At 34.4% G+C, this 16,031-nt stretch overlaps 3 protein-coding genes across 12 annotated transcripts; 1 reads left to right on the forward strand and 2 right to left on the reverse strand.

Moving 5' to 3' along the window:
• Positions 1 to 1,452: 1,452 nt before the first annotated feature.
• On the reverse strand, positions 1,453 to 2,353 carry LOC108196031 (germin-like protein subfamily 1 member 1). Its single transcript, XM_017363096.2, has one exon. The coding sequence runs from the start codon at positions 2,346 to 2,348 to the stop codon at positions 1,656 to 1,658; it is 693 nt and encodes a 230-aa protein (XP_017218585.2). The 5' UTR covers positions 2,349 to 2,353; the 3' UTR covers positions 1,453 to 1,655.
• Positions 2,354 to 4,929: 2,576 nt separating this feature from the next.
• Positions 4,930 to 12,521, forward strand: LOC108196030 (flocculation protein FLO11). Of its 10 annotated transcripts, none has more exons than XM_017363092.2 (9): positions 4,930 to 5,245; positions 5,655 to 5,756; positions 6,125 to 6,799; positions 6,940 to 7,794; positions 7,947 to 8,014; positions 8,689 to 8,763; positions 9,428 to 9,521; positions 9,625 to 9,696; positions 12,021 to 12,521. In XM_017363092.2, the coding sequence occupies exons 2-9, from the start codon at positions 5,715 to 5,717 to the stop codon at positions 12,054 to 12,056; spliced, it is 1,917 nt and encodes a 638-aa protein (XP_017218581.1). In that variant the 5' UTR covers positions 4,930 to 5,245; positions 5,655 to 5,714; the 3' UTR covers positions 12,057 to 12,521. The 10 variants fall into 10 exon arrangements, with proteins under 10 accessions (XP_017218581.1, XP_063937871.1, XP_063937873.1 ...); XM_064081801.1 differs by having other exon boundaries at positions 4,956 to 5,367; positions 5,651 to 5,756; positions 6,946 to 7,794; XM_064081803.1 differs by having other exon boundaries at positions 4,956 to 5,367; positions 5,651 to 5,756; positions 6,949 to 7,794.
• Positions 12,522 to 12,732: 211 nt separating this feature from the next.
• Positions 12,733 to 15,736, reverse strand: LOC108194206 (formin-like protein 8). The gene is made up of 2 exons (XM_017361125.2): positions 14,573 to 15,736; positions 12,733 to 14,477 (listed from the first exon to the last, which is right to left on the reverse strand). Exons 1-2 carry the CDS (start codon positions 15,604 to 15,606, stop codon positions 13,169 to 13,171), a joined length of 2,343 nt encoding a protein of 780 aa, XP_017216614.1. The 5' UTR covers positions 15,607 to 15,736; the 3' UTR covers positions 12,733 to 13,168.
• Between the last annotated feature and the right edge of the window lie 295 nt (positions 15,737 to 16,031).

The raw sequence follows: 16,031 nt of genomic DNA on the forward strand, positions 1-16,031 counted from the left end.
CATTGGAGACTCCATAAATGAATTGTGATATTAGTAGATTTTTTGATATAAAATAAAATTTCAAAACTTATTTACAATTATTAATATAAAATAAAATTTTGACTCATTTACAACTATTACTTACCGTTAGGGGAGAGCGCTGTGCGGATCAGTGCGGTTTTAGGGTAAAACCGCAACCGGAACCGCAAGTCTTAGGTTTTTAAAATTGAAAACCGCAACCGCAACCGAACCGCTGGATCGGTTTCGGTTTCAAAAAACCTCGGTTCGGTTTCAAACGTTTTGGTTTCGGTTTTAAAACCGCAATAAATAAAAATAAGAAACATGATTCCAAATTAAAATAGTAGATAACTTATGTTGATTCAATATATACTTCAAAATTAATAATGAACCACATTATTATATTATTGGATTGAAACAAGATTAGATTACAAATGAAAACTTATATATTCTGTGGGGATCATGATGGAAGTAGATTAGCGACTCAATTGTAGTGACTAAAAAAAATACTCGGTGGAAGAACACGTTCGGATAAAACAATTTTAACAAAACAACCTCAACACATTTCAACCTCACTTCCTAATAACATCCGTTGTCTCCATTTTACTTTGTTCATTACATATTATATATAAATAATTATATAAATTATGTGTTATACATACGTGTATATATATATAATATTCATTTTAATAATCGGTTCGGTTCGGGTTTTTGCGGTTCGGGTTTGGCCTAAAATCGGAACCGCAACGGTTGTAATCGGTTCGGTTTTTAAATTTTCGATTTCGGATCGGTTCAGTTTTGGGCGATTCAGTTTTTATCGATTTTCACCGGTTTCTGTTACGGTTTCAATTCAGTTTTTTGCTCACCCCTGTAGCGGAGCACCGGGCCAATCAACTAGTAAATCAAGAGGCAGGCTTCTGACAAATTACTCTCTCAAGAGCACTAACCAATTACTCTGTCACTCCCACTTATATGGGGTTTATTGTTTACCCGAATTTTAATATGTTCGATAAATGTATTTATATATAATTTTTATTTTATGTAGAAATTTAAATTTTTATACAAAAATGAAATCACAAAAAAATATTATATACAAATATCTCTTTTATATACCTAAAAAAGCGTGTAAAATTAATAAGGTCATGTAAAATGGGAAGGAGGACGGTAGGAGTAAAATGGACAAACATAGTACACACGTGAGTATAAAATTATGATTTATGAGGGACCATCAAATTTTTATCCAAGTCAATAATATCGTGAATTCATGTGATATTTCATAAACCAGTCACGAAAAATTATATTATATCGCGATTCGTGTAACATTTCTTGTGAAACAATTGTCTCAGGAGTAATATAGAGTTTTGATTATCATATTTAGAACTCTGCTTAATTTATTTATATGTGTGTGTATGTTTAAAGACTGCTGGAAGTTATTCTTTTGTCACTTGTAAAATGTGTAATAAGAATATCATGATTCGTGTGAAAACTCAATGTAAAATGATGATGAAACTGTTATAGTCTCGGTACACTTATGATCTGGTATGGAGGAGGTTTTTAGCAAAAATTGCATGAAATATTTACGACAGGACTTGAACATGTTCGATTTTAACAACAAAAGTGCACATTCATCTTATTGGTAATTCCCATTTCAAATGAAATTACCCGCCAAGGTTCTGTCGAATCTTCGTTACATCTTGACCATTAATCTGATACGCCTTGGTCAGAATTACGTCAGGTATGGACGGCTTTGACGTGAATGAAGCAAGCGACGCAATTTGTGCACCAGGATTCTGGCTATTCAGGCCTGATACTGTCAAAGCTGCGGATTTTGAGTCCAGATTGTATAAATAATGGACAAGGCCTTTAGGGAAGACAAATGTGTCACCAGGCCGCAATTGCTGAGTATACAGACGATTAGACGTGTCCACAAATCCGACAAGAAGTGACCCTTTAATTAGTGTAGTCACCTCTGAGGCACGAGGATGGGCGTGGGGAGGTATAAGGCCATCTGGTGCTATATCAACCCGAGCCATAGTTAAGCCCAATGTGTTGAGTCCTGGTAAGTTCCTGATATTGGCAAGAGTGACATTGAAGCCGAACGGGTTGCCTCGGGTGTTACCAGGCTTGGACAAAGCAGAAGTGGCAAAATGAGAAGCTTTTGCTTGGGCAGGATCAATGCATGGTGCCCCATTGCAGAAGAAAGTTTGCGGAGTTTTTGTATCTGCAATGCAGTAATCTTGGAGCGGATCGGGATCGGGTTTCACAAAGCCTACTACAATCAACAGGCAGAAAAATAGTGAACATTTTTTCATGATTTTTGGTGATGGAATTTGATTTTGGACAGTGTGCATACAAGTTTTTTATATGCATTCACTTCGGAGAAAGGGGATTGAGTAGCGTAAGAGCAATATTTGCAGGAATAGGACAATTGGTGCAGGGAATTGGGCCCATATGAATATGACCATTAAAGACATTTCTCTCTTCTAAGTTAATCCTGGCCCAGATGATAATCTTAGAAGTTAATCTTACCCAGAGCCCACGTCTAATATTGTACTCCCTCCGTCCCAAAAAGAGTGAGCTGGTTTGACTTTCACGGAGATTAAGAAAAATGTAGTAAGTTTAGTTGAAAAGTGGGTAAAGTGGTGGGACCTACCAATATTTAATAATAGATTTGAGATAGTGGAGGAAGATAGTGGGTGTAATAGTGTTTATATTATTATAGAAAAGAGATAGTGGAAGAAAGTAGTGGGTGTAATAGTGAAAAGTAGTGTTCAAAAATAGTAAGTATTGTAGGTTCATTCTTTTTGGGACGTCCCAAAAAGGAATAAGGGTCACATAAAATGGGACGGAGGGAGTACATTCATAGCATACAGTATTCTCTGCTCTGGCTACTGAACTTCTTTAAATTTCCGGCTCTCTTTTTCATGGTTCTCTTTGCATAAATATCGATGATTCCTTATATGTAAGACGTGCATAATAAGATTACGGGAATTTATCAAAACTGTCATTTTTAAAAAAAAAAAAAATTGTGATTTAACTTTATCCTTAAAAATATTTATAAAAATCATTAATTTTTTTAGAAATATTTGCAAAAATACGATCTGCAACTACATATAATCAGATGCAATTTCAGTTAATTAGCCGGCTGTAAGTGACAACTATTTGCCTACAGTATTAGTCCCATGTTTTATATTTATTCTTTTTAAAATATAAATTTAATTTCAACATTTCAAATTTTTTTACAAAAAATATTTACAATATAAAAATTAATATCGCCATCTTTCTCAAATTATCAATTAAATATTAATAGATTTATTATTTCATCCCGTTGGGATTGACACCAAAAACAGGTTTTTTGCATAAATATTTGGTAAATTTAAGTTCCTTCTCCAAATGATAATTTTTGGTTAAAAATAGTTTTTAGATAAAAGTATTTTTGAAAAAACTTCATATCAATTTTTAAATAAAGACTTAATTATCAAATTTTATTTTTATATTATTATTCAAAATGCGTAAATATCAAAAAAGTTATTAAACGGTTATTTTATTTCTGTAACAACATTTTTCAAATTACTCTACATGCACAAATTTACAATCACACTACAAAGACCTGGACGGAAAACCGGCCCTTGACCAAAACATCAAAAGCACAAGTAAGAAAAAAGAATAAAATAAGATAATCGTCCAAGAGTTATTGTTATTTATTTGCTGAAAGATATAATAATCTTTTATATTGTCATCAAAAATTTGGAAATATAACTAAATTATTAATAATATATTTTAACATACATGTGTCAGAAATTCTGATAAAAAATATGTACTGATAAAAAAAAAAAAAATGTTAGACAACTGTTGCAGCTTTCCGGCAAAACATAATAGTCGCATTTTGTTGATGTAAGTTGTAACATTGTTTTGTTAATGAAAACTTTGAAGTGAATTACTATATTCTGATGATGGCAGATCTCCCTTGGCTCACAAGCATACCTTTTCCTCTCTTTTTCTTTTTTCCCTTTTTCATATTAATTCTAAATTTATAATGAGAAATAAATATCCAATATTTTTGAAAAAGTTGTATCAAGAATAGATATTTTTTCAAGATTTTTTTATTTCTCTTCTTTCTCGCATTTCTTCAAAATCACCCGCATTAGCAATTTTTTTTGGAAAAAAATAAAAACTCTATAAAAAGTAAAACTCGTTCATAGTTATACCAAATCGTATCCATTTATTAAACTATAATACTCCATCAGTCTCTTAATACTTTTCTTGATCTTTTTATCACGTTTGCCAACACATTTTTGATTATTAATATCTTTAATTTTGTATTAGTATTAAATATAAAAATTTCACCATATTAAAGTACTCACAAATACGAATCCAACAAAATCACTTATGACTATATTTAGTTTTATAGATTAGATGTAAATTAATAATTTGTTTCATTTTATGAGCAGTCCCAACATTTTAAATGGAAAAAGTTTTTAGAGACGAAGGAGCAATTGAAGAAATAATTTGTAATCATTTTATCAGAAATTTCTTGACCACTCATATGTAAAATAAATATGAAAAGTGAGATCACATTTTCTCCATATGTGTTCTACTAAAAAATAAAAACAATTATACGAATCTAACATGTTACACTTCTATACAAACACATATCATCATGTAACACGAATCATCATGTAACAGTTTTTAATTTAAAAACAAATAAGAAAACAATACTATCAATATGGATATATCTTCTTCTTTATTTGTGATGAAAGAAATCAATACTAGTTCTACCAATCTGAACCCTACAAATTAATTAACTGCGCCATTAAATTCCGCGAGGAAACATTATGTTTAAACATTTACATTATGAGCCCATATTCTTGAAAATTTTGGTCAAAATATCATAAAGCTTAATCATGGTAGTACAGTTTTGAGAGCGGTTTCAGAAATAAATAAGTTCAAACAATAATTAAATTTCACTGGGTCCATTCTTTGAACATGCTGCCTCCATTATTGATCCACAAATCTCTCTCGTCCAACTCTCTCTCTCCCCATCTCTCTCCTGCACAACACACACTTATCAACACTTGAAAATTCCACTGATCTAGTTGCAGTTCCAGTGGGCTCAACTTCACCATCCCTATCTACTACTTTCTACTGCCTCATCTCCATCATTAATTTACTGGGTCACCTCTAATTCCCTTTATTTCACAAACCCTTTTGGTAAATTTATCCATAATTCAACTCAAGATCCTGATTTGTAAGTTCTTTATGTAAAATCTTGGCACCCCTTTACGTTTTCTCGCGTACCCACTAATTATTTGCTCTAAAGTTTCCTGCTTTATGCTTTTTATGCTCACATAGTACCTCACTTGTATAAAGGTGAGGCCTTTTTTGAGTAATTATGATGAAAGTTGGATTTTTTTTTTCTCTTTTTCTTAATGTGTTATGTGATTGTGTTGATTTGACAATGGGGCTGTCTTTAGATTTATTGTTAGAAGAAATGTTGTGTATTAGTTCTACTTTATACAGCACAGTAGAAAACATAGCACATGTATAGGCCTTGTTTGTTTGCCATTTTTTTAATCTTCTTTTTGTCCTCATCTTGATCTAGTAATATAATTTTTATAGTTTGGTGTATATAATTTGTGCATGCTTGTCTTAGGTAGTGATGTGCATATAGAGTTCTGAAGATTTGGGATCATTCAAGTTTGTTGTCAAGAGAATCAATGGGTGAATCTGTGGTGAATGCACCAGATGTCCAAAATAAGGTACACTTTCTTGTCGGATATGTTAACTTTTGTCGATTATTAAGGTTGTTCACAAGTGGTAATTCGGAATTTGTCTCGATTGTTGTAGTTTCTTGTTAATCACTATCAATAGGAGTTTGGGAATTTGTGATGCGGTGTTATGAGTTGTCCTACTGTTCCTTTGTTGAATTATTCGATTTATTTGGAATTGTGTTGATTAAACAGACGCAAGGCTTAGCTATTATTTTTTAGTCTTTTTTGCAAGTGTTAAATCTAGAAATGCCGTGCTTGTTTAATTTCTTGTTTATTTACAGTAAGTGTCCCGAAAAATTCATGATATGTTATTGTTTCTAGATTAGATTATGGTGTTTTATATGTTAATATATCAGATGGGAGGCTCCGTTAGCCCTAAGGGTGCTTTGGAAGTATCGATTTCATTTGGTAGATTTGAAAATGATTCACTTTCATGGGAGAAATGGTCAACTTTCTCGCCAAATAAGTACTTGGAAGAAGTAGAAAAGTGTTCAACCCCTGGATCTGTTGCTCAGAAGAAAGCATATTTCGAAGCCCACTATAAGAAGATTGCTGCTAAGAAGGCTGAATTATTAGAGCAGGAGAAGATGATGAGAACTGATTCTTCAAGATCAAATGAATTAAATTGCACAGATTGTTCAACAAGCACTTCTGGGACCGATGCTGAACCTGAACGTGGTATACTAAATGGTCAGAGCTTTTCTGAAGAAGTTGAGTTAGAAACAAATTCGCTCAGTGAGGTGAGTAGCAGCCTTGTTAATGAGCCAGCAGACGTGGATAGGAATGGAAATTCTTTTGAATGCCAAAACACACCGGTTGAGACCGTAGGTGAAAAAATAAATGGGAAATTACAGTTTGAAGAAGTAAATTATCCAGGAAAAGCTGATTTGATTACGGAGGAGATTTCAAAAATATCAGAAGGGCATCATGACACAGATGAGAAGCCTCTGAAAATAATTGACGAGACGATAAGCATGGTCAAGGGTCAAGAGGAAAATTCTGAATCTTATGCACACAATACAGATCAAAAGGTTATTCCGGACCTTTAAACCAAGCCACTTTTAGTTGATCTGTTGTACTAAAACTATAATATATTCTAATATTTCATGAACTTTATTTAAATTTGTTTGTATATATATGGCTTCTTAAGTTGATTATATTTAATTATTAGGTACAGCAGACCAAGGAGCAGAATTCAGCTTTAAATATGAACAAGAAATCAGTTTTACCTACAACTAAATCAACTGGATTGTCAACTTTCACAAACCCTAGATTACCCATGTCCATGTCAACCTCCACTCCAAGATCGTCCAAGCCAGTATCAAACGCCACTCCAAGATCGTCCAAGCCAGTATCAAACTCCACTCCAAGATCTTCAAAGCTGGTATCAACCTTTACTCCAAGATCGTCTAAACCAGTATCAACTTCCACTCCAAGATCGTCAAAGCCGGTATCAACTTCCACTCCAATATTGTCTAAGCCGTTATCAACCTCCACTCCAAGATCATCTAAGGCCTTATCAACCTCCACTCCAAGATCGTCTAAGCTGGTACCAACCTCCACTCCAAGATCGTCAAAGTCGGTACCAGCCTCCACTCTAAGACCGTCTAAGACAGGGTCAGCAGCCACCTCCAGGTTGTATAAGCCACTCTCGACATCAAGTCCCGCATTACCCAAGTCGGTATCAACATCTGCTCCAAGATTGACAAAGCCGGCATCAGCTTCCACTTCTAGATTGTCAAAGCCGGCATCAAACCCTATGGTGCGACCTGTATCTCAATCTTCAACACGAAAGCTAAATGTATCAACAGGGAGCAAAATTTCTTCTGGAGCAGAAATCAGACAAGCAGCTCCTACAGCACTTAATAAGTCTCTTGATATGGTTACCTTTAGTCCATCTAGACAGTCTTTTATTATGGAGCAGATGGGGGACAAAGACATTGTTAAACGAGCTTTTAAGTCATTCCAGAACAATTTAAACCAGTTACAACCATCTCATGTTGAAAATCCATGTGGCTCAAGGCCGGTTAGTCATTCTATATACTGTTTTCCTTCTTTAGATAACTAAAAGAAAATAGCTGCCTCTCAGTCTTCCTAATTTGCTTGACTACAAGTTTTTCTGTTCCTTGTTTGACAATCTAAATTAAGAGGTGCTGTAATTTCCACCATTTTGGGCAGATATCAGCAAGGGGGTCATCAGAGCATCAAGCTTCAAGTTCTGTAACTTCTCAGAAAGAGAATGAAAGGTAGTCTTAAAGTCTTGTATCTAACAACGTACAATTGAGTGCATGCTGCCAATTTTGTTTACTTTTGAACATAAATTGTTGAAGCCCTTGATGTTTTTGTAGAATTGCTTATCAATATGCAATGCTTGTATTATCATTATATTTTTGTCCAGCTTTCTCAGTTAATTGCTTCTAGCATTTATGCTTTTCTTCACAAAATTATGCAACCCCCTTCCCCCAAAAACTTGCATTTTACAAATTGGTGATCAGTGATTTAGTGTGGATAAAACTTTAAACCCGTATATAGCCTTATTAATCTGTTTTTTGCTCAAAATTTTAATATGAGACTACTATCCTAGATTCCTATATGTTGAAAATGCATATGTATTTATTAATATACATGTTATGGTACTTGTAAGCAACTAAATATGTAGTTCAAGATCTGAAATACCCTTTCTATCTATTCCTTGCAATTCATTGCATAATATTCTTTATATGGAATTTCTTTTTGTGGCCAGTAATTTTCTCTTATGACGAGTTGGTATTGTACTTTTTAAGTAATTTCTGAACCAAATGTTAGTATTTGATATCTTCTTAAGTTGCATTAGTTGCTAAACTGTATAACGGTATAAGACCATCCTATTTTATGTATACTAGCTTAATTAACTAATCTCATAATAAATACTCGTCTGTAGAACAAGGAAGGCAACAGGGAAGATGAATGCTCAAAAAAATCTTACTGGAACTAAATGGAGTACTACATCATCAAGGTAATATATGAAATTTGTTACTCAATTATCAGAAAAAATTGTATGAAATTTTTTTTTCATAAAGAAAAAATGAAAATTGTTGCTCTTGAAGTCATAGAGAAATCATCATTGTTTGAAGCACTCTCCAAGTCTTATGACAGGAGTTATTGTTTTTGAGATATATAGCTTATAAGTAGTCATGTGTTATACCTACTGAATTCTAATATGTGTAAAACTATTTTCTAACATTATTTTCCTTTAAAAATGTGTGTGCCCCAGCTAGCTAGCTTCCTTCGTTATGCACAGTATGTGAAATTTGTGTATGCTGCAATAATATTTTCCTGATTATAAGCTGATCAGCCAATATTATTCTGATTTTTATGTCTTAGTGTCTGGCTAAGCCCTAAAACTAGCCCTGAATATCTCAGGCCTATTATATTTATCAAATTATGTCTAATTATAGAAAATTTGTGAAGAAGCAGTGATGCTTATAATATGTGCTTAATGATTTTTAATAGACTCATATTGTATCTGGAAAATATTCACATTAATAAAGTACATCTTTATTTTTTTAAACCTTTTCTAAATTTGCATACATATTATATATAAAGTAGTTTCTATTTCTATAGTAACTTCTTACAATTCATACGCTATCTTGCATGCTCAATTTTTTAATTTAAAGCAGGTCACTCGTAGAAACCGGGGCAGGAATATATCTGAAGCCAGATTCATCTTCTTCCAGCCCAATAAGTGAAGAAAGAGCAGAAAAGCGGAAAGCGGTGACTTCCCTTCACTAATAGCCTTCTTTTCTTTCTGTTGTTGTCTTTGCATGCACCTTACTATGTCTTGTTCTTTTTATTTTTTATTTTTTTTTATTTACAGTTTCTCAAAAATCTGAAGGAAAAGTCTTATGCCAGGGAAGAAGAAAAGAGACGTCTTAGCTCAGAACCAAAGGTGTTATATACTTCCAAAGTTGCCAATATGGATGAATATTCTTATCTTTTTCATTATTAATTTATGATCAGACTTAACGCAACAAACTGTAAATCCTAGTAGAATGGTATTTTATTTTGACATGTCAAACTTGACTTTAGAGGAGGAAGATGCTGTGATTAAGATAGAGATGTTCCAGCTGAACCTCAACCTTTGATTTAAATTTCTAGGAGGGCCACCCAGCTTCTAGCCATCAATCCTCATAAAATTATTAGTTTTTCCCTTTTTCTCCCTTACCCGTATCTGACATTAGTATGCTTGTCTTGACTAGAGGAAAATTTAAGACGTACAGGGACCCATCATAATTACATCTTTAAACTGTGAAAGCTGTTTGTGAGTAATATTACTGATTTGTTTTTGCTTTTTGTGTTTCCATAATAATATAAGGGAAGAATAACATCATTTCTTCCATATAGTTCTACTGTTGTGGAAACCAGAGGATGTTGTACCTATCTATTTCAAGTAGACCTCACAAATCATTCATGTCATTTACTTTCGTGTCGTGTATTGTCGTGTTCCGTGTACTTGAAGGTGAAACCCATATCCGACCCATTTAGAATTCGTGTACCTAATCACAAACCGATATCCATTTTGAAGCGTGTCGTGTACTTTTCGTGTACATTCAATATAAGTATAATAAAAAATTTAATTAAAATATATTTATAAAATATATTTTTATGTATTATTTTGTGAAATATATATTAAATCTTTATATTTGCATACGATTTTGTACCAATTGGTGCATGTATATATATATTGGCTAACATTCCAGGGAGGTACTCCTTGTATGGAGTTACATAGTACAGCATTGTAAATCATCAATTTTATTATAAATTTTATTATAGAATACATATAAAACGTGATTCTAATACAGAATACTATCACATATATCTATTTCAAGTAATTTAACACTTAAAATCTAAGGAAAAAAGTTTATTTTCGAAACTGATTCTACAACAGAATAATTCTGGAGGATTATTATTCTGTTATAGAATCGTGCTGAGATATTGCATAATTTTAGATGATTTTTGGAATAAAAAAATTGTATAACTTTGTTTTTGACTTAATAATTAAAATTTGTAATTATATTCCATAAAAATATAATAGATATATATATATATATATATATATATATATATTATGTATATATTTGTAATGGTGTGCTACGTAACTCCATATAAGAGGGTATGCTACGGAGTGCTACCCTATGCATGTATGTATGTATGTATGTATGTACTTATGTATGTATGTATGTATGTATGTATTTCCTACATGAAAATATACTTATTTATCTATAAATATATTTATATCGTGTACATTTGTGTTGTGTCAAAAATTGACGGGTCTATCTGTCACACAGTTATGGTTTTTTTTTTGGTATACCGTGAAAAATATTGACTTGTTTGACTGTCACAAGACTCACACTGACACACCTCACAATTTATGAGGTTATATTCGAAAATAATATTTTTTTTAATAAAATATAAGTTATAAAAATTGAATACTGAATTTTGAATTATATTATAATATTTATTTATTTATTTCGTGTAAGTCGTGTCGTGTACCCAAGCGGTAAACACAAAATCGACACTACATCTTGGACGTGTATTTTGTGTCGTGTACAAAAAATGCAAACACAAATACTAAATATACGTGTCCTGTTTTCTTGTCGTGTAAAAAATAGCCGGGTTTAATTCCAAGTTAACTTGATATTTAAATAGATAGGTTACAAGTATATAATCAGGTCCCTGACCAACACAATCTAACATAATCTGCATCTAATTTTTTCAACTTTTTACGCTTTTCTATCAGTGGATAGGTTGGACTGTAAGAGACCTAGTTAAATGTGCCAAGGACCTTAGCGCAATTATATATTTATAAATATTTTAATTTTATCCTACAACTTGTTGATGACGCCAATTGTTTGATAATAATGCATCCTTATTGGTATGAATGATATATGAAGTGCAAAATGAAAAAGCAATGGTGCCGTTAAAACTATTAAGAATGATCTGCTTTCTGTAGCTAATAAACCTCTCTTTTTTGATATATGAACCTAGTTGTCAGGTCCTGATGGAGGGATGGTGTTTGCATTTAGGTCACGAACAGCAGTATAGTATTGACAACTGACATCAGTTATTAAGAAAAATATCAGTTACTAGAGTAATTCATGTCATTTAATGTTCATTATAGGTGTTTAATTCCATCTTTATTATTTATCTACTTAAAACACTTCCTACTTTTTTCATTTTGTTATGTTGTAAACAATTTTGTGGCATTTGCAGGAGGCAGTTGAGAACAATATTGGTCAACAAAGCTGAATGGCATGCATAATCTTCGACATCTCTATGTAAATCCCAGCCTTTGCGAGATAAAAAGATGTACTATACATGTGAAGTAGCACAAAATTGCAGCGGGGAAGACCCCAGTTGACAAAAAGATGCACTTATACAGGAAATTGTTTCACCGAGAATCTACCGCATTATGAGTACATTCTAACAGCAAGACAATATAGTAGCATGAACTACCCGCTGATGCTGGCAGTGGCTGGCTGATTGTTTGGCCAGTTGGTCGTGTCTTTCATACTGTCAGCAAACAACGACAGGGGATGCTAGGGTCTCTAAATTTCGAGTTTGCATTTTAGAATCATAAAAGCTTCTCTGAAAGCGTTGTACTTCATTACATCGTTGCAATGCTAGTGCAATAGATAATTATGAAGAATTGGATCTGAATGTGCAAATATTTAAACTTAGTTATCTTAAAATATTGTACTCCCCCCCTTAAAAGTATAATAGTATTACCTTTCTTGCATATCCTACAGAAATTCGGATATTGTTTTTTTCTATCTAATCTTGAAATAATTAATAATGTTCTTTCGATCCTGTGGTGCTAGGAAAGGTCCTCTCAGTGCTCCACCGCTCATTGGTCCTGTAATATGGATAGAAGAATGATACAAGTTGTTAAACAGTAAGCCTCTTGCTAGATAAGATCCGAGCAAATCAAGAACAAGGGGCCTGAAATTAACATCATTAAGGAGCATTGCTAACATACATTTTAGAATCAAAGAATAAAACAAAGCTGATAACCAAGTAATCAGGAGTAGTTCAACATCTTTCTTAAAGAAATTTTGAAGGAAGAATCATCAAGTGACAATCCTTGTATGCAAAAGAAGATAGAATGGAAAAGAATCAACACTTGAATAATAAGTACTAAGATTGCACTCTCTGCCAGCCCTTTTCACCTCTGCAGTATGTACAATCTTATCGCTCCCTAACGGAGAACTTGAGTAGGACACATGTAAGGCTCCCGCATCAGCAGTTGTATCCGAACAGATATGGACGTTTAGGCTCGACCTAACAGAAAGAATACAGACGCGTTTAATCATCGCGTGAAGCACAACATTCCCACTGAAGCTTGAGGTCTACACAAGATTTTAATCATCATCGGAATCACTAGAACTGCTCTTTGACTTGTCTGACAGGAAGTTTGGTGGCAATAGAGGGAACTTTACAGAATTTTTATATGCAGGTGAAGTTGATGTCGTTGCGGTTTTTCTCTTCTGCATATTTCTGGTTATGTCAATACAGACTTGATCAACCATTCCAAGAAAATCTTTAACTACAACAAATAGCTGAAGTGGTTGTGCCCCTTTGTCCTTTGATGCTCCAGCTTGGTAGTATTCTGTCGTTCTGTTTACGAGCTCCATTATAGCTGTGAACTCCTTCTTTACTATTCTTAGCTCTCCTTCAGCTGAATCTAGGAAGATTTTCATCTCTCTGATAAAACCTTCTCCTCCACCACTCATTGCAGATTCCCCCACAAGTTTTCGTATTTCTGCAACATCATCGGATAAAGTTGAACAAGCTTTGTGCAGAGCATCATAGTCTAGGCCTGCAGCTTTTTTCACATCAGAGAACTGAGAACTGATTCCTCCTACAATTGGCAAGCCAAGCATAATATACTCGTTTTCTTTAAACTCCTTGTCCTCGTTTGAGTTAGAATTGTCTGTCGTTTTGTCTCTGCTGTTTCTGCTTCTGCTGCTCAAGCTGGAACTTCTATTGATCACACAACGTTTGCCTTCTGCTCGGACTACTTCTTCCACAACAAAATGAAGCAGTGTAGTTTTCCCATCCGTGCTCTTAACATCAGAAAGTTTTCGAAGAGAAGTTAAGTTGAAAGCTTGTGCATTCCCTCTTGAGGTTCCTGCATTCATTCGGTTTCCAGCCTTTAGAACGGCTTCAAGAAGTTTGAGTAACAGCCCACGAGTTCTCAGCTCCTTGCAGGCAGATTCAAGTGTTTTCAGAGACTCTTTAAGGTGGAAAATCTCAGAATCATAATTTGATCTAAACAACAGCGCACTAAATCGACTAAAGGCAGATGGAACGGCCTTAAGAACATGGAAGAGAAATGACTCCGCATCAGCAAGTCTTGTGTGATCGTCATCAAATGCCAGGATTAGAGATTCTTCTTCTTTGGTAGGGGCAATTCTGTTAAGCTTTTCAAGGATGTCCAACTCTAAATCTTGGCCTTCGATGAGAGCATCAACTATTTCTTTACGCGAAACAGATAAAGATCGGAGTACAATAGATATGTTCTGAGACTTTCTGGCATCAAGAATGAAAATTTGAGAGGGTGGACCTGTTCTTTCCCCTCTTGGACTTGACATATTGCTACCTCTTTTAGGAGAATTTCGGGTAGTTGCCACTGATCCGAAAAGGGCTTCCATAAGATCACCATCAACCCTGAATTCGGTTAAGAAAAGATCCAAAAAACCTGTTAGATGAAATAGATAACCAAGTTCATATAAATAATTTCAGATAAAGAAAATTATTATTACCTAAAAGAACCAGTTTTGACTTTGTCCCAGACCATGGAATGCTCAACATTAGCATTCACCTTGTCCCAATGCAAGGGCTTAAATTTCACCTGACCTTTTTCATTATCTGCAACTTTCTCCAGTGAAGACGGAACAGGTGGAGGTGGCTTAATCGACGTGGTCAAACCACCTGGTTTAGGCGCTGGAGGTGGTGGCGCAGATGGAGTCTTTTTGGGCAGTGGTGGAGGTGGTGGTAGTGGTAATGCTGATGATGAAACAACAGCAGGAGCTGGCGGTGGAGGAGGAGGAGGTGGAGTTGGTGGTGGAGACCGCGATGTAAGCTGAACTGATGACCCTTGTTTCACAACGGTTTTGATCTGACTTTTTTCGACATCTGCAGGCCAAATATGAGAAGAGGAAGACTTCCCTCTAAGCAAAGGAGTTTCTTGAATGACAGGCCTAGAATTCTTGTCAACTCTGCTAGTAACCACATTTTTCTCATCCTCTGTGTCGAAAAACTCATTTTTATCAAACACCTCCTTGGCCTTATTTTCGCCTTCCAATTTTCTCCAATACAACACATCCAGGCCCTCCTCATCCACAATCACCCCCTTCAAATTACCATTAACTCTCACAAAATCATCCCCCCTACGCGTCTCAATAGCGGTAGCATTCTTGAAACTAGCATTAGCAATAACGCGATTTTTCTTCTTATGCATGTACCTCTGCACCATAAAGAAAAATAATGCAGAAATAACAATAGTACTTGCAGCTGTTGCAACAACTGCCTTAACCACAGCCTTTTTCGACGAGGACTTTGATGCTGGTGGAGGCACTCTAGGCTGCTCTGCTCTTGTATCTGGAGAAGAAGTAGCTGGTGGCTGATTATCAGTAATATTCGGTGTCGAAAAAATCGGAGGAAGCCCAAATGGATAGAAAGTCTCAATATTCTGGGAATTTGATTGGCAAGAACATTGAGGTATAACAGAAATACTGCAACAAATAATGAAAATGTAAAGAAAAAATGTCGAAAATCGGAGCTTAATCATGTTCATGCAACTTCGAAAAGAGCTCTGCAGAGATTTTTCTGATATGAACTTGTTGTACCAAACATTATTTTGTGCATGGCTGATTAGATTACAGCTATTGTGGTTTGGTTTATCTGGCTGACAAAATCAAGAAAAGCAGGTGAAAAAGTTAGTTATTTCCGTTGCTTTGAGGGTTCCTGGGCACTTCATTTCTTGTGAAATGACTACAAAGCCCTCCATACGAATAAAAAATCCAGGCCGATATATGGGTAAAAGGGTAATTTAGTGAATATATTTTCGAAAAATAGATCGGTGCCAAGGTGGTTGTGGTTGTTTTATCTGACTTCCTACTAATTGAATCTTTCTTGCAAGTTACATGGTTGATTTGGTACCGTTTAGAAACTTTAAAAATTGTTATTTTTTAATTAACCGAGATTAATTTGATATTATAC

The sequence above is a fragment of the Daucus carota genome, chromosome 7, assembly GCF_001625215.2.
Source record: "Daucus carota subsp. sativus chromosome 7, DH1 v3.0, whole genome shotgun sequence".
In the NCBI taxonomy this organism is placed as follows: Eukaryota; Viridiplantae; Streptophyta; class Magnoliopsida; order Apiales; family Apiaceae; genus Daucus; species Daucus carota.